This window comes from Condylura cristata, unplaced genomic scaffold, assembly GCF_000260355.1.
Source record: "Condylura cristata isolate star-nosed mole 26May11 unplaced genomic scaffold, ConCri1.0 scaffold00015, whole genome shotgun sequence".
Lineage (NCBI taxonomy): Eukaryota > Metazoa > Chordata > Mammalia > Eulipotyphla > Talpidae > Condylura > Condylura cristata.
In genome coordinates, this window is record NW_004567116.1 from 33,631,373 (window position 1) to 33,657,247 (window position 25,875).

Sequence of the window (25,875 nt, forward strand, 5' to 3'; positions counted from 1 at the left end):
TATATTATGCTAATAGGATAAAATATGGTAATATGTACCTAGACAAATTAAAGTCATTGGCCTAAGAAAGGTGACTAGATATATTAGTGTTGAGGATGGAGAAATAAGATATGTCTTATGAGAGGCTATTATGGTGTATTTCCTACAGCAAGAAGTAAAATAATAATCCAAAACAGAGGTGAAGGGGCAGTGAGAGGATTCACCAGAGAGAGTGAGGAGCAGTACAGTCAGATTGATGAAGTACACTGCTGAGCAGTGGGTGCAGGAGAGGTCTGCTGCCCCATGTGGGTCAGCTCCTTGGCTGGGGATTGAACTCATGCTGCAGTGGCTGTGCATAGCTTCATAGAGTTGCACTATGAAGGGAGTTGCACCACTAGGGAGGACCCTATTGTGGGGATTAACAAGCAGTATCATGGCAAGCTTAATATGGCTTTATAGGTAGCAGAGGGCAGAAAAAAAAATCTCACTAAAGGAGACCAAGTAAGAACATTCTAGCAATGGACATGGTAAAGGAGAGAACTTATGTAGTTCCAGCTATGCTCAGGAATAACTGGAAGAAATTGGGGGTAGAGTTGTAACCATGCAAGGCCTGCGGGTGGCAAAATGTATGGTTGATGGGTTCTCACCAGTGTGCCTAGAATTGCAGTTGCAGGATGCAATTCAGGCTCAGGGGTCCATAACAACAGGGTTTATTTATAAAGGGGAAAGAGATGGAGAAGCTGGGAGAGACATAGTGCTAGAGGCAGTGCCAGAAGCAACAGCAACGGTTTGAAGGTTGTGAGGAACTCTATGAAGTAGAACTACAGCAGTCAGCAATAGCAGTCTGAAGGCTGGGCAGAGCAGCATCGGACACCTGAACAATTAGCACCAAAGGCACCAGCACCAGGGGTTGGTGTTGAACATAGCACAGGCAGGGCCATTGTTAAAGCTATGCTAGGCCTAAAGCCAACAGCAACCAGCTTTTTTAGGGACATCTAGCACAGGGCCAATGCTGCATTCAGCACAAAGGTATTCCAGACAAATCTGATTGCCTCTGCAACCACCTCTTCAACTTTCCTACTTTCCTCTTCTTTTCTCAAGCTGGTTGGGTCCTGACTTACATGTTCTCCAGAGTGCCCACCTTTTGAACCTGATTTGCCCTTTTAATTAAGTTCCACTCAGGTCCATTGATAACCCCAGTTTTGTATAATTTGGGGGGTTAGGAAGGGACCCCAATCCCAACTGTTTGGTGCTGTGCATTTCCAAACAAATTGGTCTGTTTTCAAAACCCTGGAGCCTAATGTAAAAGGTGAAAGTCTGGCCCTTGCTTAGACTGGACCTGCATGGAGGTCAGGGCAGGTTCCTGGATTGGAAGGCTCCAAGGAGCCACAGCAGGAGCTGGCCTTAGTGGGGCATGAGGCAAACTGCACCCAATGCCTGTCAGCAGGTCTAAGTTTAATAATTAAGGGGGTCCTGCTTCCAGGGGGAGCATCCTATCAGAACCACTATAGGTCCAATCCAAGGAAACTATCATCACTGATACTGTACATGACTCTACTTGTTCTCCTGGACTGATATGGACCAGGAAAGTGCTGGGTAGATCAGAAAGAAGGGGGTTGGACACCAGACAGCTATCAAGTCACTGGAGGAAAAAGGAGGGTGAGGGAACTGCAGAGAAAACTGGCAAAAACTTGATACCAAATACATTTGTCCCAGATACATAAATTGTCACTTTTGCCCTACCCTTCTGCTTTCCACAACTTAAATATAGAGATGACTTTTATTCACCTGACCACCCCCAGCAGACCACACAGAGGGCCCAAAACAAGTGGGAGGATACACTTGGGCCTTTCTCACTCCTTAGGAGGAATGAAGTAGGTAAATAGTCACAATGAAGCGAAGAGAAAGGAAGGGAAAAAAAACCCTAGGTACTAAAGCCACCCCAGATTGGCCTCTGGTCAGCAGAGGACAAAGATCTGAAAATTTATTAGCTTGGTAGCATATTCACAGGGCAGCCTGGAAAGATCTTGGTGAAAAGCCTAGACCTGTCTGTAGTTTTGGTTGGGACTGAACACTACTTGCCATTTGGGACTGAAAGTAACTAAATGTCTGACATACCTTGAGTTAGATTCTAGCATCAACAAGAATCACATAGAAGTAAAATAAAAATGCTATCAGTTACTTAAAACATTTCCACAGGCTAGGTGGAGGCTGTCTTCCAAATGTGTTTAAGTGAACATGGGTATTCCATGAGACCAGAAATTCACAGATAAAAGTGAGCCAAGAACTTGAGGCCCAGAAAAAGGAAGTGTTCTAGTATCATTCAGTGATTAGCCCCACATTCTTTCCACCACCACCCCTCTCTCCACTAACTGAAAAAAATAATTGTAAAACATACCATCTCCAGAATTTCCCTAAAATTACTGCCAAGAATGATGATCTCTGCATTGGAAAGTGAGATCAGTATTTCGCCGAGTAGGATGTTGGCGCCCAATCCTCCACTTTACCTAGAGTCCTAGGCTGAAGGGGCTAGCATTTGAGCTAGAGCTGTTCTTTCTCTAACACCACTAGCCCCGCTGCTGTGGCCGGTCTGCGTGGCAGGCCGGCCCCGGCGGGACGCCCCCTGCAGTCACACCCACGAGGGCAGCACACTGCGGCTGTAAGAAACCCCACGGACAGCCGTGTCCCGCAAGCACCCGGGGAGTACCCGAAGTGCGGAGACGCCCCCATCACCGGGAGTGGGCTTGCCAGGAAGGGATGGCTGGGCCAGTCTCTTACCTATGTCCATACCTAGCACCCGCCTACCCGCAGCGGCAGGGACGGCCACCCGCACCGCAATTCCTGGGGCTTTTGCTTACTCCGGCTACGGGGTCTGGCAACAGGCAGCTCCAGTTCCCCCCGGCCCTAGAGACCCCATTGCTGGGGGATCTGTGGGTGGGAGGACTTGCCGGCACTACTTCTGTGCCCAGGAAAGACACCCTAGCCTCGGAGTTCTGCTGGGCCGCGGCAGCTCCAGCCAGACCACCCGCCTGGCGGGGCGCCCGCACCGCGCAGCCTCCCTGCCTTTCGCACCGGGAACCGTTTCCGGGGCGGAGGTTTTTTGTAGCTGACCCGGCGCGGTCAGTGACGCCAAGGCCCAGACGGAAGTGCGGGCGGAGGCGCCCGAGCCTGAGCCCCAACCGGGAGTGGGTCTCGGGGCTCCGGGCTGCCGGGACACCTGGGTCTTGCAGCGATGGCGACCCTGTGGGGGGGCTGCGCTCGACTGGGCTTCATGCTCACCCTGTCCTACGTGGTGTTCTCGGTGCTGCTGCTGGTGCAGCTGTCAGACGCCGCCAAGGTGAGTTCCACCCAGCCTTCGCTCCGCACCGGAGCCCCTCCCCTGCCTTGGGCCTGCTGGAATCTGGGCTGTCAACCCGTTCTACCCCCCACTTATCATCTCCTAGCCCTGACAGCCGACCTCTAGCTTCACAGCCCTGACAGCCCCCCACCAAGACCCTCCCGATTGCCTGGTAGCACCCTCGCCTTCCAGCCCAGACAGTCGGACAGTCACCAACCCATCCACAGCCTTGACTGCACCCTCCTGTTTCCAGCCCCCTGCTCCAGCCAGCCCTGACACTGCCCACCTGTAGGGACAGAAGCTCCTTTCATCTTCATATCCCCCCTCTCAGCTTCCACCCCGAACTTCACAACCTTTCTAACTCTCAGAGCCTTTAACTTTCCACTTGTAAGCATTGACAGCCTACTACAGCCCTCCACCAACCTTACAGACCTTCCTGTCCCCCAAACCAAGATGATAGGAAATCCTCTTGCCCCAGAAGTCTTCCCTTAGGGAAGGCTGAATAGATAAATGTTCCATTATGGGAACTTGCCCCTCCTGGCAGCCTTTCTTTCCTACAGAGACTCTCTCCTCACCCTAATATCCTCATCTAACTCCTTCCCATACCTCTTGGTCTCTTTCTTTTGGGTGATTCGTTGGGTAAGGGCCGGAGGGGATCCAAGAAACAGAGAGATGGGATTGTGGCTTTCCCCCATGTCCCATTTCTTGGCTCTTCTAGTTCCCTGTATGGTTCTTAAATTCTAAGCAGCCCCTTACCCTCCACACCTGCCCTGGCTGGGTGCACACTGTGTTTCCTCCTGATGAGTTAGCTCATTATTGGAGAAAACAAAGAATTCACATTAATGTGATGGAAAAGTAGAATGACGTTTACATTAAAAAAAATATGAGCTTTAATCTTTCATAACTTTAAATAGTCACTGGGAATTACAGGGCATTCACATCATGGGTTTTGGTCCAGGGTTCTTTTTGAAATCTTTCCCACTTCCTACCAAAAACAAGAAGGACAAAGAGTATCCTGAATGTCAAGTCTTTGCTGGCACCCTCTGCATATCTCCATCATAGCTTTATGTAACTTGTTATTACCATGTTTGTATTTGTCAGTGTCTTTTAGTAGGGTGTGTCCTAAAAGGAGGCAGGAACCACGTATTATGAACCATGCATGAACCGTGTGTGAGTGTATGTATTATGCTTAGGAATCCACCTTACTGAGCCTAGGGTCTGGCACAGAGCAAATGCTCTCTAAGTGGTTGCTGAAAGAGTGAATGGATTGTAAATAGCTCCGCCAGACATATCACCATCTATAGCAGCAGTGGGCCTGGTCTTCTCAGAGCAAAAGAGTCTCTGTCTTCTCAGATAGACACCCCTTTGTGGAGGAAGCACCTTCCATCCTTCAGCTCATATATTTAGATACCTCTGCCTCCACCTCTTGAAACTTACTTTATTTGTAGTTATCTTCTTGTCTACTAGGGATAAGAAAATTCCCTGGGCAGCCTTGCTAGACTTAATCTACTTCCCTTATGTACTTTATAATGGTCACTGGGTTTTAACATATCAGTACCTTTCTACTGAAGGGTTGAAGGATAGTAGGTAGAGGAATGGTTTTCACGAGTAATTTTTGGTTTGATTCTTCCCATCCTTTTGTAATCAGCATTTTTTGTTTTCAGGAACAGGTCTCTAGTGTGTGTGCTTTATACGGGCTGATAAATGGTGATGGCATTAGCACAGATCATGTTATTAAGTATTATTTCAAAATAATTTTATATAATATGTATGATTCAGTAACTTTACAAAAAGTGTGACTCTTAAAATTGTGTCTCAAAGTTAAAGTTTTAAATGAACAGTTTTAGAATATTTGGCAGATGGTTAGCAAAATACATAAGGCGCAGTTAAAAAAGTCTTGGTCATAACTTTTCAGCAAGCTATATACTAAGTTTCCATTTTTGATTACAGAATTTCGAGGATGTCCGTTGTAAATGTATCTGTCCTCCCTATAAAGAAAATTCTGGGCATATTTATAATAAGAACATATCCCAAAAAGATTGGTAAGTATTTTGGATTATTGAATATCCTGTCAAATTTCTTTCTGTGGTTGTTGCTGTTAATCCAGAGTGTTCATTCAATATTGTTTTAAGTTTTTATTTTTCAGTAAAAGTGTCCTATTCCGTTTTTATTTGAAAAACTGAGACTAAGGTCCCAAAGGAATATAGGCAAACTCCAAACCCCAGGTTGGGTGGGTATTAATAGGAATGGAGCTGAGTTTGTGCCTGAAACTACCCATAACTACTGCCCCATAAATTGTGGTCCCTCCTCTTATTTTTCAGCGGAAGATAAGGAAAGTCTCATTTATCTGGGTTACCATTTCTACCACTGGTTTGACAAATTGCCACAAGATGTATTTTTTTTTACTTTTGATATTTGTATTTTTTTGAGGTAACATTTGTTCTAAACTATATCATTTAGGAGAATAAATTTACCCCTTGTCAGATATATGTATCGCAACACACTCACCTCCAGCACACTCATAGTCCTTTATCATAGGCCATTGGTCCCCTCTGTGTCCCTCTGTGTCTCCACTCCTATCTTCCCTAATAGCCTCAACGCAGTCACATTCCTTGTTTTGGTATAGTTTTGTCAGTTCCTTTATTTTGTTTCTCCGTTTTCCACATGATTGAAATCATCCAGTATTTATTTTTTCTCCTTCTGATTTATTTCATTTAGCATAACCCCTTCCAGTTCTAGCCATGTTGTCAAAAATGGTAGGAGTTCATCATTTTGTATAGCCTAACAGTGTTCCGCTGTGTTTATGTACCACATTTTTTTTTTAAAGGGAGACAGGCCAGAGGTGTGAGGGCAGTGACAGGCTCCACCGAAGACAGAGTGGGGAGCAGAACAGGCAGATCAATGAAGTACACTGCTGAGGGGAGCAGTTGGCAGGTCAAGAGAGGTCTGCCGTGCCATGTGGATCACCTCCAGGGGCAGGGATTGAACTCATGCTGAATTGGCTTTAGCTTCTTAGTGCTGTGGTTTAACCTGATGCGCCACCAGAGAGGGCCCTGTACCACATATTTTTAATCCACTCCTCTGATATTGGTGTTTTAGGTTGCTCTGTAACTTGGCTATTGTAAATAGTGCTTCAATGAACACAGGAAAGCATATATCCTTTCAAGTTAGTGTTTTGCACTCTTTAGGTAGATACCAAGGAGTAGAATTGCCAGATCACATGGTAGAACTATTTTTAGTAATTTGAGGAACAAGCATTTTGTTTTCCATTGAGGCTGGACCAGTCTACATGCCATGAACAGTATATGAGGATTCCTTTTTCTCCGTATTATTGCCAATATTTGTTGTATCTGGCTTTTTTGACATATGTCATACTTATAGGTGTGAGGTGGCATGTTAGTGTGGTTCAGTTTGAGTTTTCCTGATGATACATGATTTTACACATTTTTCATGTTCCTGCTGTCCATCAATATTGTTTTTTGAGAAATGTCTATTTAACACTTCTACCCATTTTTTTGTTAGGTTCTTTGTTTTCTTTTTGTTTAGTTGCCTGAGTACTTTGTAGATCTTGGACATTAGCCCTTTGTTGAAGTATCATGTACAAATATTTTCTTCCATTTTGTAGGTTGTCTTTTCATTTTAATGATAGTTTCTTTTGTTCTGCAGAAGCTTTTTAGTTTGGTATTGTCCCATTCATTTATTGTTGCTTTTGTTTTCCTTGCCATTGCAGGCAAGTCCACAGAGACCTCCATGAAGCCAGTGTCTTTGAGTGTTTTGCCATTGTTTCTTCTGATTATGATATCTGGTCTTACATACAACTTTATCCATTTGAAGTTAGTTTTTATGTTTGCTGTGAGAGAATAGTCTAGTTTCATTTTTCTACATGTTTTCATTAAATTGGCCTTTCACCTCCTTTGGTAGGTTTATTCTTAGCTATTCAATATTTTTTGATGCTCCTATAAAAGGAATTGTTCTAGTTTGTTATTCAAATGTAGCAAAGCAACAGAATTTTGTATGTCGATTTTGTAGCCTGCCATTTGGCTATACTGGTTTATTATTTCTAGTAACTTTTTATTTCTAGTAGCTTTTTAAGAAGACGTTAAAAGTGTCAGAATTTTTTTTATTGTTTTATATATATATTTTAACATCATTTTTCATTTTTGTACAATGTATGCTTTTTCATCTTGGGTGTGGTCCCCATGCAGTTCCCCACCAGTTCACCCGTGCACCATCACCATAGTTTCTTGTGCTCTTCTCACCCATGTTTTGATCCTGCCCCCCTCTCCCCCTCTGCAGAATGTCTTTGGTTTATAGTTGTCTGTTAATTTTTATTTTTAAAAAGTGTCAGAAATCTTAGCAAGGAATGGTAATGAGCCATGTATATCTGAGTTTCCCACTTGGTGTGCCATGAGTAGGTTATGAATGTGTCCAGTTATTGATCCCTTCAGCCCTTGAGGTAAATCAGACAGGTCTGTGATAACTGGGATCCTTACTACTTAACAGTCATTCCTATCCCAATGGACCCTGAAAAATGGCATTTTTTTTCTACACATGCCATGAAATGTTGGGAAGCTGTTATTTCTTACCAGGATGGATGGGATCCTTCCGGTGAAATTGTGGTGTTTTATGGTTTGTAAACACAGTGAAAGTTTGCCGGGGTAGGCCTATAAAGAAAAGAGCTCCCCAAACTATATACTTTCACATGTACATGATTTCACAGCTAAATAGCTACCAAAAGATTATAAGCAAAATTAAATTCATTCAGTCATGTAGCCCAAGCTAACTTGAAAGGTAATCTTTGAAGTTACTTAATTTCTCTGAGGCTGTTGTCTGTTCTTTCCATGACATGCATTTATGTTCAATCTGATGTTTGCTAAGTGTTCTTGAAAACATCGTGAGCTTTGTGTCCCAATTTAAGTTGTCTCATATCACAGAATGATTTAGCTATATTTTTTATAGTTTTTATAACAGCGAGTTACTTTATATGATACAAGAAAGTATAAATATGTTTTTGAGTTACTTCTATAAATTTTCAAAATATATCGAATATTTATGATCAGCTTATTTTATTATCAGTGATAGAATATGATGTCTGTTATTCAAGTAGCAAGTGAACTCATTGTTTAAGTGTCTAGCTCCAGACAGAACCATATGTCATTCATCATTTGTCAAAATAGGGAGCTTTGAAAATAAGACTAACTTGGGATTTTTCTTCCTATTCTTTATTTCCTGTTTGTAGCTTAGCCTTTTACTGAATATCAGTTCACCCAACTGTCACTGAAAATTTTTAACTTGTTTTATATAGAAAGGTAGAAAACTTGTGATTAACCAGGACACTAGGACTTTATAAGTCTCCATATCGATGTGGCCTTCTATTTTGTACAGTTGTTCTTAGTTCTTTGTTGATTTATATTATCTGACCTTAGAAAAGTTTGAGTCCTCTGTTTTGTATCTGAATATAGTTTAAAGCTTATAGCAGAGCCCTGCTTTATAATTCTAATCCTTTCTACAGATGAGCTAGTATAGTGAAAATATTGTCATGTGAACCAAGTAATACACATTGATATTTCATAATTTATTCTAAGATGGCATAATTTGAAATTTGGGACACATAATTAGGCTTATATAAGACTACTTTTTATACTAAAGCAACAAAATACTGAGAATTTTGTTTTCTATTGACATTAAAAAGTTGAAATTTAAAATAAGTAAAGAAACTTAAATTGGAAAAAGCTATTTCAGAATCACTTAGAGTTTGCTGATGGAGTGGGTGTTTAAAATCAAAGTTTCACTAACATTGTGCTTTTTTATGTTTCTTTTTTTCAATTTAATTGAAATTTTATTTTTAATACATGGTTACAGTTTAGAACCATATTTTACCAACAAATTTGTATGAAAGCATTCATGAGGACTAAAAAACAAAACTAAAAAAAAAAGTGGATCATGTGACAAAACATCCTCAAAGTGATAAATGTGCTGTGATCGACTCCTATGCTAACAGTTATTCAAATGCCCTACCCACGTGGTCTATTACTGCCATCATAATGTGAATATTAAATCATAAAGTGATTTATTTTAATAGGGAGAACTTGTGAAGTGATTCAGTCCTTTTTTGAACCCATCCTAGACGTCTAACTGTAATGTCCTCATTTTGGCGCTAGTGGGAGGTATTGTCTAGTTCCTTCAGTGGTTAAATTCTGTATCTGGGTTCTGTTTAATAACTGGCCAGCCAGAACTGACTTTCTTTCCTCTCCATCTTGCACAGTTTTTGCACAGGCTGAATATCTCTTTGTTATTAAACTGTATTTGTACTTCAAAGAAACATTCAGTACTTAGCACTTAAGAGTCCCAATTAATTCTTAGATATTGTTACTCAAAGGCTTCTGAAGCTAAAACAGGAAGCTAAATAGGAGATTTTCTCTTTTTGAGGTTCAGAAAAATACAATAGCACTTGACTAATGGGTCTTTGCAGCCCCTAATTTGCTCTGACCTTGTGTAAGTTGCATCTCAGAGATGGTTGGGTTGGATGACCACTCTGATTCTGAGGTAGATACCCTTGTGATGGGATTCAGCTTCCTCTGCTCATTTATATGTTGGCACCCACCTACATGACATGCCTGGTCTTCTGTATGTTTGGGCAAATAGCAAATACTTGTATGGTGTGAGTTCAGTTTGAAATTCTACTAGTAGAGAGTTTTTTTCCCCCATTACCTTTGTCAAAACTAAATTGTCTATTAATGATAAATGATTACACCTTTATCATTATATCATTTTGGGTTTTCTTCCTATGTCACAGCTCAGAGGAAACAGAACATGAAGGTAAGTTTTGGTAGGACAAAATGAAGGAATCAGCATAGTGCATTGGATGCCTCCAAGAAGGATGCTTGGAGTGAGACAAGATATAACAGTAGAGCTCTTGGGCAGCCAGAAATGCCTGGCAGCTGGCAGAAGGACAGGAAAGCTTTGCCTGCTCTTCTAGATGGTTATCAGAGTAGGCTCTTCCTAAGTAAGGAGCATAATAATTCTAATTATTTTCCAGAATTGACAGATTTCTGAAGAATAGATTTTTTTTCAGATAGGTTTGCTTTTTTTGTCAAAAATAAATAATATCCAATAACAAAAACATTCGGGTTTTTGTTTTTTTAATTTTTAACCACCTTCTTCAAAGTATTGGTTTTATTTAAAAATAATTTTGTTGTCCTAGTGCTACTTGTCCATAGTTTTCAAAAGAGGTTTACTCTTTAAGAGACGTAATTGTTTCCTACTAGTTTTAAGTGTTCAGTTTTCAGAGTTTTAGAATTCACAACTATTGAGTGTGATTAGTCATTGACATACCATACTGTGACAGTTAAGAATGATGTTAGCTAATTTATAAAAAAGATAATCTCCTTTGGACAAGTCTCCTAGATATTTTATTCAAAGCAGTTTTGCAGTAACTGAACAAATCTAAATGTAGCTTGATCTACTAATTAATTTTCAGTCCCACCTGGGCTTTTTCAGGTATGTTCTTAACAGTTAACAATGTCACCTTTGAAAATAGAGAGCTACTATATATATATGTGGTTTTTTATGGTTTCTTAGACTGTTAAAATCTTACCAAAGTGCTAATGTTGAGAGGTGGAAATGATTTCACTTCCCTCACTGATTTTTTTGTTCCATATATTTGTTCATTGGTTAAATTCAGTGATTATTCTGTATTTCAGGAAAGTTTTGTGTGATGCATATAGGAAATCTAGCCAAGCTTAAGCATTATTTTATGTTCCTTTCTTTTTCTTGTCAGTGATTGCCTTCATGTTGTAGAGCCCATGCCAGTGCGGGGGCCTGACGTGGAGGCATACTGTCTACGCTGTGAATGCAAATATGAGGAAAGAAGCTCAGTTACTATCAAGGTAAAAAAACAATTCCATCTGTTCTGTTTCTGAAATAGTTCTTGATGGTATCTAGATAAGAAAGAAAACTTTAGACACCTGATTTATATTTTCGTTACCTAAAGGACTTCTGTCCTCCTCCACTACCTCCTCATCCCTCCCTTCATACCCCTAACCAAACCCCAAAAGGAACAATGGACGTGTTCTCTGCCTGTCTCATTGAGATGCCTTGTGGGTTAATCAGGATACATTAAGGGGTGAGCTGTCAACTAGCACATGGTGGCACTGTGTGTAATTAGAATATCACACAGACTTATCCCAGCTTCCCTGTGTATGCAAAAGGATAGGGAGAAACATAATTAGACCCTCTTCTTCCTGCCCTCCCAACCCTTAGAAAAAAATTATATATTAGTAACTACTGTCTACTAGAAATATAATTTCTGGATTCAAAATTTTCCCTTTTTTATTTCCTGTAGGAAATGTAATATAGATAACTCTTTTATCACCACTTGAACCTCTAATGAGTTCAATTACTTCATTATACAATTCTTCTTCCCAATTTCTTCTATGTGGTGTTTCCCATTCCTTTCCTGAAAATGGCTTCATGGGGAATCTATGGTGGTCAATTATAACAGTTTTAAAGACTTTTGTTGTGATTGCCCCTGTGAACACTGCAGCAGCAGGGTGCTGTTATGTACTATTTTATTTTTAACAGTTCTCAATGTATAATTTATATATCCTAAAAGTAACATTTTGTAAGTGTACAATTTCATAAATTTTGCAAATTTAAAACAACTTTTAAGATTCCCATCAACCCTGGTACCCCCAAAAGATACCTCATGCTAATTTACTTTTTTTTAAAAGATTTATTTATTTATGCATATAGGACTGGGGTGCAGGCCAGAGGTGCAGGGGTTGGTGAGAGGATTCCCCAGAGACAGAGCAGGGAGCAGAACAGGCAAATGGACTAAGCACACTGCTGAGGGGAGCAGTGGGTGGGTCTGAAGAGGTCTGCCACACCATGTGAATCACCTCCAGGGCAGGCGGGAATCGAACTCATGCGGAAGTGGCTCTAGCTTCTTAGTGCTGTGCTTTAACCCGTTGCACCACCAGGGAGGCCCCCAATTTACTTTTAATCCCATTCTTACAATTTGTTCTGCTTTGTATCTCTGTAGATCTGGAAATCTCATATAAATGGAATCATATAATATATGGTCTTCTATGATTTGCTCTTTCACTTAATATAGTGTTTCTGAGGTCTATTCATGTTCTAAAAGGTATCAAAACTCACTTCCTTTTTATTATTAGCATTCTATTATAGGAATAGACCTCACTTAGACTATCCTTTCATTAGACAATGGACATTTGATTACTTTCAGATTATTACTATTATGAATGAATGTAATCATGAATGTCTGCATACAAGTCCTTGTGTGGACATGTGTTTTTCTTCCTCTCAGATAGATTCCTTAGAGGGGAAAGTTTATGTCTAACTTTTTGAGAAACTTGCTGAATTATTTTCCAAATAATGGCTGGCACCATTTTACATTACCACCAACAATGTATGAGGGTTCGGTTTCTCCATAACATTCCCAGCACTTGGGAGGTGTCACACTGTACCTTTTAACAGCACACAAATTAAGATCTTAAAAAAAAAAAATCACTGGCCTGAAAAGTATTTTTGTGTATCTAAATTGATCATAGAGACTATTCTATTCAAATTCATCTGAATTACATTTTACCTTAGGGTTCTTTATGTGGTGTTGATAGTGCTGCTGAATCTAGGACACTATTCAGGTGAAAAAAGAGAACTGCCGTGCCAGTCGTGGTGACAGGTGATTAGCAGTAGATGAAGACAGAGTTTGAAGAAAGATCCCAAAGATACAATGCTTTCTTAACTTCTTTTTTTTTTTTTTAAGCTAATACTTCAGTATGGCATTGAGTTTGTTTCTTATGTTGGAATCTGGTTTGCATCAGAATCCCATAAGCTTAGCAGACAGATCAATCTTCAGCTGTAGTTTTAACTGTTACACAAAATTCTTGGTTTGAACAGAGATATAATTTATATTCCATTTCCTCTAGGTTACCATTATAATTTATCTATCCATTTTGGGCCTTCTACTTCTGTACATGGTATATCTTACTCTGGTTGAGCCCATACTGAAGAGACGCCTCTTTGGACACTCACAATTGATACAGAGTGATGATGATGTTGGGGTAAGTTCCCAGCCTTCCTAGCTGCTGATGGCCAGTCTCTGTTATCAACTGAGATAAAGTGCAAGTGAAAAATGATCACATATTTGCTGGATCTGCTCAGTTACAGAAACTAAAGACAGTTTAACTTTAGGATGTGTCTCTTTATGAGGAAATTGCTCTGTAAAGTGGTCAATATGGTAATTTAAACCAATGATCCTTGGTGAGTACCCTGTACAAGTGCTTACCCTCAGTACCAGGGTATACAGTTTTTATTGCCTTTCCCTGTTTAATTTGAAAAAAAGCATCTGAAATAATTTTCTCTACATGCTCCTTTCTGAACACATTTCTCGTCAGCATCACCAAATTATTTTAAAAGGCAGAGGGTCTTTAGTGAAGGCAAGTATGAAGACCATAATGTTTTGTTTTTCATGAAGAGCAACTTGATATCCTGCTTGGGTGTTTTCTGCTTCCTGTTTTCTCCCTTCTTAAAAACAAAATGAAACTGTTCTTTAGAGAAAAAAGCATCAATTCATATTCTCTTTTCTACCTTTAAGATACATTTTTTTATACATATAGTGGTACTATTAATGTATAAGTTTTTCTGTATTCTTTTTGTGTTAACATTGCTTCATTTAAAACTGTATAGAAATCAACATAATCCACAAGTATGTTTAGTAAAATGTAAACAGTTACATTGTTTTGTTGCTGTCATGTTTGGGCATGTATGTGTGTGTATGAATACATTTTATATGTATATGTGCACACACACATACATTTATATTAGAAATTAATTTTTATTTTGGATAACTTTATTGGACTGTGTTCCTTAAAGTGGATTAAGTTCAGTAGGGTTTCAAGAACCAATTCCAAAAACTAAAACCTAAATGAGCCTTTGCCAGCCAGTCATAAGTTCTTTTACCCTGGGATGGCTTATGGACCTGTCGGTAAAAGATGGTAAAGGAACCCTGACTGTGTGGTTTGAGTTAAAACAACAGCTTGTTTTTTGACCAAAATACTGTTCTCACATGAATATCAATTATGACACTTATTTGGGCAAGATTTCATTTTTCTTTTGTCAAGAACTTTCATAGAACACCTCTTCTTGTCCCTTTTTCCCCTTGTTTCTTTTATTAATTCAACTCACACATAATGAGTAACTTTTCTATACTGTGCTGGGTACCAGAACTGAAAGAACAGAAATAGATACGTAAAGCAAATGACTAATACTAGTCCTTTTTTATTTTTAATCATAGAAGAAATTTTTTAAGAATTCCAGGAGACTTATAGACTGGAAGGTCAAGAGTAGAGATCAGATGTGATCAAAAAAAAAAAAAAAGAAAAAAAAAATCAGACATAATGAGGCTAATGGCATGACAATTGGAACACTAGGTTTGTATTAGAAGCATTAGAATCTTAAATACCATTCCCATGTTAATTTTGTTTCACATAGGACTCAGACTTTTGACTGTGGGAAGCTGTCCTGTTCACTGTAAAATAAATTGCAGCATCCCTGACCTCTGCCTACTAGATGCCAGTAGCATCCTGATAATGACAATCCGAATTTTCCATAGATGTGGTAATATGTTCCTGGAGGGAGTAAAATCACCCCCAGCTAAGAAATACTAACGTGAAAATGCCAAAAACACATAAATTGTCTTATTATTGGATAAAAGAAAGTGTGACATAAACTACATCCTTTATGACATGAAGTATGTGGTTCCTGATTTTAAGAATAGACAAAGTTAATGTAATACACACGTAAGAGAAATGAATGCACAATGTATAAGTGGAAACATGTGGGAAAGACATGTGATTGATAGAGTCATGTGCTTAGTAACCATTTTGTTCATCATTCACCAGGGATTGATTCTCTGTATGTTGACCATTTGAAGACATAGCCTTCAAGGATCCAAGGATTTATTATTTATATATACAGAACTGGGGTACAGACCAAAGGTACAGGGGTGGTGAGAAGAAGATTCACCAGAGACAGAGAGGGGAGCAGAACAGGCAGGGTGACGAAGTACACTGCTGAGGGGAGCAGTGGGAGAGACAGGAGAGTTCTGCTGTGCCCTGTGGGTCACCTCCCTATTGGGGGATGGAACTCATGCTGAAGTGGCTGTGGCCAGCTTTGTAGTGCTATGCATTAACCCATTGTGCCATCAGGGAGGGCTCTCCTAGCTGATTCCTAATAAGCTGATTCTGGGCAGAGAGAGAGCTATGAATTTATGGTAACAACTCTGTACAAAAAGAAGCTAAATTTAAATACCTACAATTGTTCCTTAGAGAGCATTTTAAATCAAGTGAGAACTAGCACAAGAGTTAAGAAGCTCACTGCAAGTAATCACAATATTTACTGTATCATATATCCATGACACATCATTGCTATTTTCAAAGCATCACATTAAAACATGTTTTGTATTTATTGTAATTTTATCAGGTGTAAAAAGGACAAACATATAAAAGGGATAAATCTGTTTGCATTCTCCCAGCATCCATGACCACGAATAGCTAGTTCAATCTTGTTCTTATAGGTGGAGAACCAAAGGATTAACTTCTTTGTTTAGTCCTTTAAATGTATTTCTTATGAAGATTTTTCTCCCCCTACCTTGAAGGACCATGAAATTGAGAGGTGCTTTGCTGATAAAGAACATTCTTATTCCCAGTGCTGTTTATGTAAAAACCTAATAACAAAAAAGTAATAATATTTTATATACAAGTTCATTTAAGCACCATATTCTTATAATGTCATTTTAATCTACCAGAACAAAAGTCAATCTATTGAGATAATATGACAATAAGACAAGATTAGGTGAGCCAAGTTTTAAGGTTAGTGCTGATTTGTTAAGTGACCTTGGATCTATTTATTTCCTCCTGGGAAGTAAATCTCCAGTAACTTGGCCACCTTCTTCTGTCCTGCTTTTCTTTCTTACATCTTTGAAACACAACTTTATGGAGTTGTGTTTATTATTTTCATTTATAAGGTTAAAAATAAAAACAATAACTGGGGTTTGTGTAATCTTACCTAAATTAAGTGTACGTTGAAGGAATTTTGGTAAAGATAGCAGAGGAAGATTCTTTATAGATAATTCTTTGATGTCATCGAAATATAGACATTATATAAAAGTCTTGCTATTAAAAAACATATAGCCATTAGTAGTATAAATAGTTGTGTGTAGCTTTCCAAAGATATGCCAACTCCTGAACTGTATATATAACATTGCTTTTAAAAACAACACACAAAAAACAGCACATTGTTTCTTTCCTAGACGTAAAGTATAGTTTAAGAGGTAGGACTCCTGAGTTGGATCCTATATGGAACATTTCGAAACTTTGCTAACTCAGGGTTCAGGAAAAAGACATCAAGGGAAAGGCAAACAAAAGCAATAAATTAATATTGAATGCTTTTTTTGTCATTTAAGCAGCTGTGTTTATATCACATTCAAAGATAGATTAGCATGGTGGTTTCCTGTGTAATGACTACAAACATCCATTGACGTTGGTTTACTTTGACCAGGATAGGTTGGCTTTTTACACAGATAGCAGGGTAATCCTTTCAATAGCCTTTTTCCTTTCCTAAGGCAGCATTTAATATGGAAGCTACTGGATGCTCACAAATGAAAGATGCATGTCTTACTGAATGGAGATGCTTCCATTATAATAGTAATAATTATTGACTGTCCTTGGTAGTAGAGAATACATGTTAGCCTTGAATTTTGTCTCTTCATCACAGGTTGGGGGAGGGGGAAATGAGAACACTTTTGGAAACCAGTTCATTTAGTGTCTATGTTGAGGGTGCAAGGAAAGATTAAAACCAATCAAGATGAGAACCTGTCCATTCATCTCCCAGAGTGAATATGCCCCCAAGCTGGCAAGTAAATAATTTTAATGCAGTTGGAGTTAGTTTCTATACCTGTAACATGTAGATATTAACATGAAAATAGATTTACTTACCCCTACTGGTCAGGGAGGCCTCCCTTTGAATGACCACTGCCTCTCTTGGTCCTGTACCTTAAGGGAAGTGTCCTTGGAAATGGTGACTCCTGAGAGCATTTTACAAACACCTTCTCATTACTATCCTCCTGGGTCACCTGTTTCTGCAGTTAAATTCATCCCACTGCTGGCAGTTGAGGGCCTGGAAGTACTTGGCCAAATAGATGCTCTGTCACTTGAAAATGACAACTATTCCTGCTCTGATCTATCTGGCTACATAATTGGCCTGTGTGTGTGTGTGTGTGTGTGTGTGTGTGTGTGTTGAGTGCATATACATGTTCGTGCACTTACACTCATCATACCATCCCTGATGTTCTCCATTCTTGGACTTTCAGGATCACCAGCCTTTTGCAAATGCTCACGATGTGCTGGCTCGCTCCCGCAGTCGAGCCAATGTGCTGAACAAAGTAGAGTATGCCCAGCAGCGCTGGAAGCTTCAAGTTCAAGAGCAGCGAAAATCTGTCTTTGACCGTCATGTTGTCCTCAGCTAATGGGGAACTGAACTCAAGGTGAATAGAAAGAAAACAGTCAGATAACTGGAAAAGTTGAGTTTTCCTTTAATACCCTGTTGATTTTACCAAATCTTGCTGGAAAATTCAAAACTGGAAAAAAAATGTGCTTGGTATTTTCTTTTCTTGTTAACATATTGATAGAGACATTTTTAAAAGCAGACCTCAAAGTCAGCCAATGAACCTTTCCTATCTATGACTTTTACTAATAAAAATAAGTCTGCCTGTAAATTATCTTGAAGTCTTTTATCTAGATCAAACACTCTCTTTTTCACCACACAGTTATAACTTGATTTTCAAGATAATTTCCAGGTGTATAGGTTGTGTGTGTAATGTGTGTGTGTGTTGTTTTTGTTTTGGGCAGGTAAGGGGAGGGATGCGTGGGAAATGCTTAACATAACTTTTCTCAAGTCACTTTACTAAACAAATTTTTGTAAATAGACTTTACCTTCTATTTCCAAGTTTCATTTCTACTTTGCAGCATAACCAGCCTCATCAGAGCCCTGACTTACCCATTTGAATTTTGCACTGATGACATTATATAGGTATGTGGCTGGACTGTGGCTGCACTTCATGGTAAACTGGATCGGAAATGTGTGGCAGCTCTTCACAATATGCAGGTTTTCTTCATGCAACTGTGATGTCTGATGCAATGCATCCTAGAACCAACTGGCCATTTGCTAGTTTACTTTAATGACTAAACATAGTCTTGGTGTGTGTGTGGTCTTTCTCATCTTCTAGCATCTTTAAAGATGAATCCTTAGGACTTGGACATTTGCAATAAAGAAATTTTCTCTTAACCCAAATTTTCCTGAATTGATAACATACTTGTATTTTCAAAATTTCTGGTCAGTTTGAGAGGCAGCTGTTTGAGTTCTAGTGTGTACACATTGAACTAGGACTGGAGTTCTGGGAGCCCCCCTCTGAAAGGCATAACAGCTATTGGATAACTGGCTTTTTTCTTCATATGTTCTCTTTGAAATGTAACAATAAAGATAATTTTGAAACACCTCCCAGTATATCTATGTCTTCTAACTTTACTCCCTCTTTTGCTGTAGGATGAAGTTAAAGATACAGAGATATTTTGTACTCTTAATGTGAAATAACTTTTACATCAGATTAGTCATAAAACGTTAGTAAATAATCTCCGTGTGTGTGTGTGTGTGTGTGTATGTAGATAAAGAGAATGTATGTGTACTGGGATGGGTATCTGAAAGTATAAAAATAGCATTTTGATAAATTAAGAGATTACATTGTATGCAGGAGTGCTTGTTCTTTGCAAAAACTATATTAGAATTAAGTTACATCAAATTCATAAGGATGAAGTTTTAGGAACTGTTATTGTATTCTCTAATTAGTGAAAAAATTAGTTAATTTCTTTAATCCACAAATCTAACCCAAAACTATTGGTTTTATTATTAGTATTAAAAAAATGTGAGTTTAAATACAAACAAGTGAAATTTAGTACAGGTATACAAGGCTTATTGAAAATTCAAAAATTCGTTAATGAAATTATTACATCAATGAACAAAAAGAAAAATGATGTGGTTCTAGCAATTAGATATAATTGACAAAATCTAACATCTTCATGATAAAATATCTCAGTAAACTAGGAACAAAGAACTTCTTGACTTGATAAAGACTATCTATAAAAACCTACAGCGTACATACTTAATAGTATGTACATTCCTGTTAACATAAGGAACAAAGCAAGTGTCTCTCAACACTCCTTTTCAACTTTATTCTGCAAGTCCCAGCTAATGCAATGAGAAAAGAAAAAGAAATAAATAACTATAGATTAAAAAAGAAACAAGTCTTCATTTATAAGTGAAGGGATTTGTAGAAAATCTGAAAGAACTGGAGGGGGGAAATTCTGGAGTGGGCGATTATAGCGAAGTTGTGTGATAAAAACATAACAAAAGTTAATTCCTTTCCTAATTTCCAGTAATGAATAAATGAAATTAAAAACAAGCAAACCCCCCCCAATGAAATAAGTGTAAATATGAGGAAAACTACAAAATGGAAGAAATCAACAAACTGACTCAAAGGGCAAAAGACCCAGAAAAGCTGACATCATATTAATGGAGAAAAACACGTCTGACCTTATCTCACCTCAAGATTTATTATAAAGCTACAATAATTATGTATGTCAATGTAGTAGTATTAGCAAAATATTGGAAAATAGATCAATATAGCAGAAAAGAGAGCCCATATATAGACCCAAACAAAGATGGTCATCTGGTTTTTAACAGTGGAACAGAGGCAACACAATGGAGAAAAGATAGTCTCTTGAATAGATGGTGCTGGAACAACTGGAAATTTACATGGGGTAACAATGAAGTTAGACACAGCCCTAACAGTGTGCACAGATTAATGTCAAAATGGATCATATACTTTAAATCTGAAAAAAAAAAAAACAAACTATCAAACTCGCATAAGATGCAGGAGAAAATCTAGGGAAACTTTGGTTTGGCAATGATGTTTTAGATAAAATACCAAAAGCATAAACCATGAAATAAATAATTAAGTTGGACTTGATTTAAAAAAAGAAACCTATGCACTCTGAGAGACACTGTCAACAAAATAAGGCAAGCCACAGAGTAGGAGAAAATATTTGCAAAAGACATCTGATAAAGTACGATTATCACAAATTATATAAGGGATGCTTTAAAACTCAACAAATATGACAAGCAACTTGATTAAAAATGGGCCAAATTGCTGAACAGAGACCTCAACAAAGAAGATAACACAGATGGCAAATAAGAATATGACACCATGTTGGGCATTATATGTCATCAGGGAAATGCAAATTAAAACAGGAAGATACCACTGCACACCTAGTACAACAGCCAAGTCCGGAACACAGTAGCGAATGTGCCACGGATAATGGAGCAATGGGAGCTCTCATTCATTGCGTTGGAAATGCAAAATGGTGCAGCCACGCGGGAAACTAGTTTGGCCATTTCTTATAAAACTAAACATAACACTTACTATATGATTCAGTACTGTCACTACTTGGTCTTTGCCTAAATGAACTGAAATCTTACACCCACACAAAAACACTGCACATCAATATTTATAGCAGCTTTATAATTGCCCAGACTTGGAAGCAACCAAGATGTCCTTCAAAAGATGAGTGAATTAGAGCTATCAAAAGATGTAGAAGAAATTTAAATGGGTGTTACTAAATGAGAGAAGACAATCTATAAAGATTATATACTGCATACAATATTCTGGAAAAGGCAAAACTATGGAAACAATGAAAGGATAAGTGGTAATCAGATACCGGGGGAGAAATGATGAACAGGTGGTGCACAGTGGTTTTTTAGAGCAAGGAAACCATTCTGTATTTTGTTATAATGGCAATGTCATTATAAACCAAGTGAGCCTTAACATTATCTGGATTTTGAGTGATTTGAGATGTGTCAATATTGTTTCATCTATAGTAAAAATTTTTCCCTCGGGGGAGAGGTTTTGGGGGAGGATGCATATGGATAGGGGTGGAGGTCATATGGTATGTGATTTCTGTGCAATTTGGCTGTGTATCTAAAATTGCTCTTAAAAAATCTGTTTAGAAGAAAAAAGGATTTTTAACAGGTAGGGTTTTTTTTTTAAAGATTTATTTATTTGTGCATACAGAACTGGGGTGCAGGCCAGAGGCTCAGGGGCGGCGAGAGGCTTCACCAGAGACAGAGTGGGGACCAGAACAGGCAGATCGATGAGGTACACTGCTGGGGGGAGCAACGGGCGGGTCAGGAGAGGTCTGCCACGCCATGTGGTCACCTCCTGGGCAGGCAGGAATCGAACTCATGCGGAAGCGGCTTTAGATTCTCAGTGCTGTGCTTTAACCCACTGCGCCACCAGGGAGGGCCCCTGGGTGGGGTTTTTAAAAATGTGTTTTTACATTGACCTTGATCCTGACCCTAATAGCTATTTTAAAGAATATTGACTAATATTTGTATATTATAAGATTATTACTTATAGATTTTTCATAAATAATTTTTACATAAAATCATAAAATACAGATGAATGGGGAGCATTTTTTCTACAAGAAAATTTGCTACAAGCATCCCATTTTGTAAGCAAGCCTTTCTATGTAGTATTGTTATGTGTTGTCATACCTACCTACTAGGTAAGAAAAAAACAACCAGACCAGAACCATGCAGTTCTGTTTAACTGTAAGCTACTTTGCATATTGTCACTAAATGACCACCTATAAATCAGGTTAAGTCTGACTCAGCCCAAAATACAGCATCTTGTCAACAAAAGACAGGTAAGAGACTTCTCCAGAGTGAGCCACGGGACAGAATGACATGGTTTTTAAGAAAATACCTAGGCATGTTGTCGAATGATGAATTTGTTGAACTATCAAGTATGTCCTTATAAAGAAAGAATGAGATTTTTGCTTGGGAGTAAGACATTTGGAGTGCAGAGGATTTGTGTTTGGAATTTAGGGGACAGATCTGGAGTCTGCTCTGCTTCTAGCTCTGCTAACCTAGCCAAGACACAACCTATGAGACATCAGTTAGGATTTTTAGGGCTTCTTTCAGACTGACATTTCATAGTTCAGTAACACATGCAGTTGTAGCTTTTTGTTTTTTACATTGTAGATATTTTTTAATATTTCTGAAAGTTGAAGCTTTCATGCTCAGCAGAGCATCCAGAATCTCTTTGGACTTTAATGTTAAAACCTCATTATTTGTTTCCCAGACATGTTCTAAGACAGAAACTGGAGACTTTTCCAAGATGGATGCATTCATTAGCTGTGCATGTTTCTGGAACCATGGAGCCCCAGGACTAAGTGTGTGCAGCTTTTTTAAAAAAGCTTGGACCCAATTTCTATAGACTTGTTCAGCCTCTGCTAGACTGCCTATCTTGATTCTGTTCATTACTGCATTTTTCATTCTATCACTCTGCTGTGGTTAAATTTCTTCTTTGAATAAAACACAATCCCATATCAATGCTATTACATTGATTGGTGAACTTATTGGAAATGCTCATTGGTCTGTCTCCAGAGACACCAGGCTCTTTTTTCCAAGAAGTATGTAGTCTTTTTAAAACCAGAAAATTTTAACTACCTTTGGCATATAAAGTGTATTACTCGGGTTTCATCTGGGTCAAGGTTTAAGATATTATTAAAATAATCTGTCAGGATAAAACATACCAAAAGGAACAGTTGTGTGTAATTAACTTGGATGCTATCTGCTTTAGTTATTTATTTTGGGTGGAACCTGTTGCCTCTCTGTTTCAGCTATGGGCAGAAATAAGTCCCTGATGTTGTAGAAATGTAGTTATGAGACTCTACACTTCTTCTATACATGTCTCATCTCTGGGAATTTCCTAACTTTTTTCTCTCAGCAACCTTTTCTATCTGACAGAATTTTGGCTGGTTTATAATCTTCCAGAGATTTTTATTTTATGATAATTATTTTAGGCCATGAGGTCAATAATTTGGAATCTTTCACTTCTTGTTCCTCTGTTTTGATTTTTAATCGGACTTAACCACATTTATCTCATTCCCCCAACCCAACAGTTTTATTAGGAAGAATTTTTCCTGGCATTTACTCCATTCCCGGCCTGTTCCATGAGTTATCCCCTAACTCCTATCCACTACTGCCCGTTCTGTTTCCATAGTCATTTGTCTTTAGTAACCATGTGAGGTAGGTCAGCCTTCTTCACAAGATTGTAACATGGTTATTTTGGTATTTGAATTCTGGTGCTTAGAAGCTGCTCCCATAGTGCAGCCTACTGAATTTTTCCTCAGCTGGAAAAGCAAGTGCCAGTTTCACCTAATCTTGTTGGTAAACATTCAGGCTTTTTTCTTCTTCTTTTTGGTGAAAAAGGAAGTCATATTTCCTTCTTTTCTGGAGGTCCACAGTTAGATTTCATGTTGCTTTTCCTTTTCTTTTTTTAGATATGCTCCTCTCTCAACAAACAAATGAACTTTGGAAGCTCAGTTTTTTTATTTTCCATTGTTAAGGAAAATAGAAAGCAGGTTTTCTACAAAGTGCAGTTGAGAAAGTGACACTGCTCACATATTCATCTATTAAGGAAGGAAAGAGGAAAGGAACGAATGCCTGTTACATTATTTTTTCATTTAATCCTCACAACCAAGCTGCTGCAGAATAGTTAATAATACTGACTTAGAAAAGAGCTGGCACTCAGAGGGTTTGAGAAGCTTGCTTAAGGACACACAGGTAAGAAGGGGCAAAGCCAAGATTGGAACTTGAATGTATGACTCAAGGGGAAAAGGCTTTTTTCCACAGCACCATGCTGCTCCCCACTAGCTGGCTAAGTGTAATGTCCTTGTAAAGTCTGTTGTGACTCCATTATTACAGTCAAGAGCAAAACAAAACAAAACAAAAAAATGGTTTTTTTTTTTTTTAGATGCAGACCTTATCAGAAAGAGGGAATGTGTTGGAATGGGACCTCTTGGGGTCTTTATCCTTATATTCCATGAAAAAAAAAAAAAAGCTTTTTAAATGTAATAAGAAAGTTTCTCACTTAAAATAATACAGTGAATTTTTATTCCTTTCTTATTTTTGTTTTCAATTTTGCCTCTGGCACAGCAAGCACTATTTAAGAAGATGTTGCTTGTGAAGTTGCTTGATCACTAGTTCATAATTTATGCAATGTGTATTTGAATATTCTGCTGTGTTGGTGTTTCCCAAACTAAAGTATTTGTATAGAATTTATGATCTTCATTATATCAGTGTTCTACCTGTACTATTCTTTATTATTTTTCTTTAAATCAATTCACAATTTTTCCTCATGTAGACTTATTTAAAGAAACTTCGATTTCTTTTAGATTCTATATTTTATTTTGTTATTATCTTAGCTACATACTACTGCTCATGAGGACTTCCATCTGAGAGACTTGGAAGCATTCTAGTAGTATAGAAGACACGCTCCCTAGACTAGAAGTGTGTCTGTCATCACCAGGACCAAAGAACAATGAAAGGCACATGCCTTTTCTCAAGGAGATTCCATAATAATTGATGCTGGATTTGTGTACCATCAAAAATTATCTCTCCTACTACTCATAGAATAGTGGAACTGTCTTTATTTACAGAATGAGCTCAAGAAACTATTCATCAAAGCAGAAAAGTTTTTAAAACACTGATGTCTGAGAAAATTGGTAATATCTGCTCTCTTTTGATCCATCAAATTCATTAACTTGGTTATGTTTTCAGGCTAACGAGAAAATGATGGACAACAGAAGCTACTCTAATCTGCCAGACAAAGTGCCTGTCTTCTCTGATTCTGCCCACTTGCCACTGACCAGGTCCTTCTATCTGGACCCCATGGTCACTTTCCACCTGTATCCTGAGGCCCCAGTGCCATCCCCTTACTCTGAAGATCTGCCATTGCTGCCTTTTTCTAGTGATTCCCTGATCATGGAAAATTATGGTGAACCCTGCCCCTTCTCCTTCCCAATGTCTTATCCAAATTACAGAAGGTGCGATTACTCCTATGGGCCTGCCTTTATCCGGAAAAGGAATGAGCGGGAAAGGCAGCGGGTGAAATGTGTCAATGAAGGCTATGCCCAGCTCCGACATCATCTGCCAGAGGAATATTTGGAGAAACGACTCAGCAAAGTGGAAACCCTCAGAGCTGCAATCAAGTACATTAATTACCTGCAGTCTCTCCTGTACCCTGAGGAGGTTGAGGCCAAGAACAGTCCTGGGAAAGTTTCCTCCACAATGGCGACCACCAACCGCCATCCTGACCCCATTTTTAGAATCATTTGATTCACGTGTTTTCAAAGAGAAACAAATAGTGGGATCTCTCAGAGCACCATGAAAAAGCTTTTCTTTAATGTCACTCTGTGTGAGCAAGGTTATAATTCAAAGGTTAACTTCTGTCGAATATTTCTTGCCAGGGTTTCACATGTATTAAATGCTGTCTTATGTAGATTGAGAAGATGCTTCTCAAACTTTGTGATTTCTTGAGGGGAGTAGGAATCCTTAGGATTCTCTGTAGCTCTCAATTT

General features: G+C 38.6%; 2 protein-coding genes across 2 annotated transcripts; both read left to right on the plus strand.

The window, feature by feature from the left end:
- The first annotated feature begins 3,113 nt into the window (after positions 1 to 3,113).
- Positions 3,114 to 18,893, plus strand: TMEM9B (TMEM9 domain family, member B). The gene is made up of 5 exons (XM_004683063.2): positions 3,114 to 3,316; positions 5,267 to 5,358; positions 11,097 to 11,205; positions 13,267 to 13,401; positions 17,709 to 18,893. The coding sequence occupies exons 1-5, from the start codon at positions 3,212 to 3,214 to the stop codon at positions 17,862 to 17,864; spliced, it is 597 nt and encodes a 198-aa protein (XP_004683120.1). The 5' UTR covers positions 3,114 to 3,211; the 3' UTR covers positions 17,865 to 18,893.
- Positions 18,894 to 25,081: 6,188 nt separating this feature from the next.
- Positions 25,082 to 25,753, plus strand: ASCL3 (achaete-scute family bHLH transcription factor 3). The gene has a single exon (XM_012725272.1). The coding sequence runs from the start codon at positions 25,088 to 25,090 to the stop codon at positions 25,631 to 25,633; it is 546 nt and encodes a 181-aa protein (XP_012580726.1). The 5' UTR covers positions 25,082 to 25,087; the 3' UTR covers positions 25,634 to 25,753.
- The last annotated feature ends 122 nt before the right edge of the window (positions 25,754 to 25,875 follow it).

Bases quoted from the DNA above. Each gene is read 5' to 3' on its own strand.
- TMEM9B (XM_004683063.2), top strand. From the start codon at position 3,212: ATGGCGACCCTGTGGGGGGGCTGCGCTCGACTGGGCTTCATGCTCACC. The intron at 11,206-13,266 runs GTAAAAAAACAA...CATTTCCTCTAG, and splicing joins GAAGCTCAGTTACTATCAAG to GTTACCATTATAATTTATCT. The intron at 13,402-17,708 runs GTAAGTTCCCAG...TTGGACTTTCAG, and splicing joins AGAGTGATGATGATGTTGGG to GATCACCAGCCTTTTGCAAA.
- ASCL3 (XM_012725272.1), top strand. From the start codon at position 25,088: ATGATGGACAACAGAAGCTACTCTAATCTGCCAGACAAAGTGCCTGTC.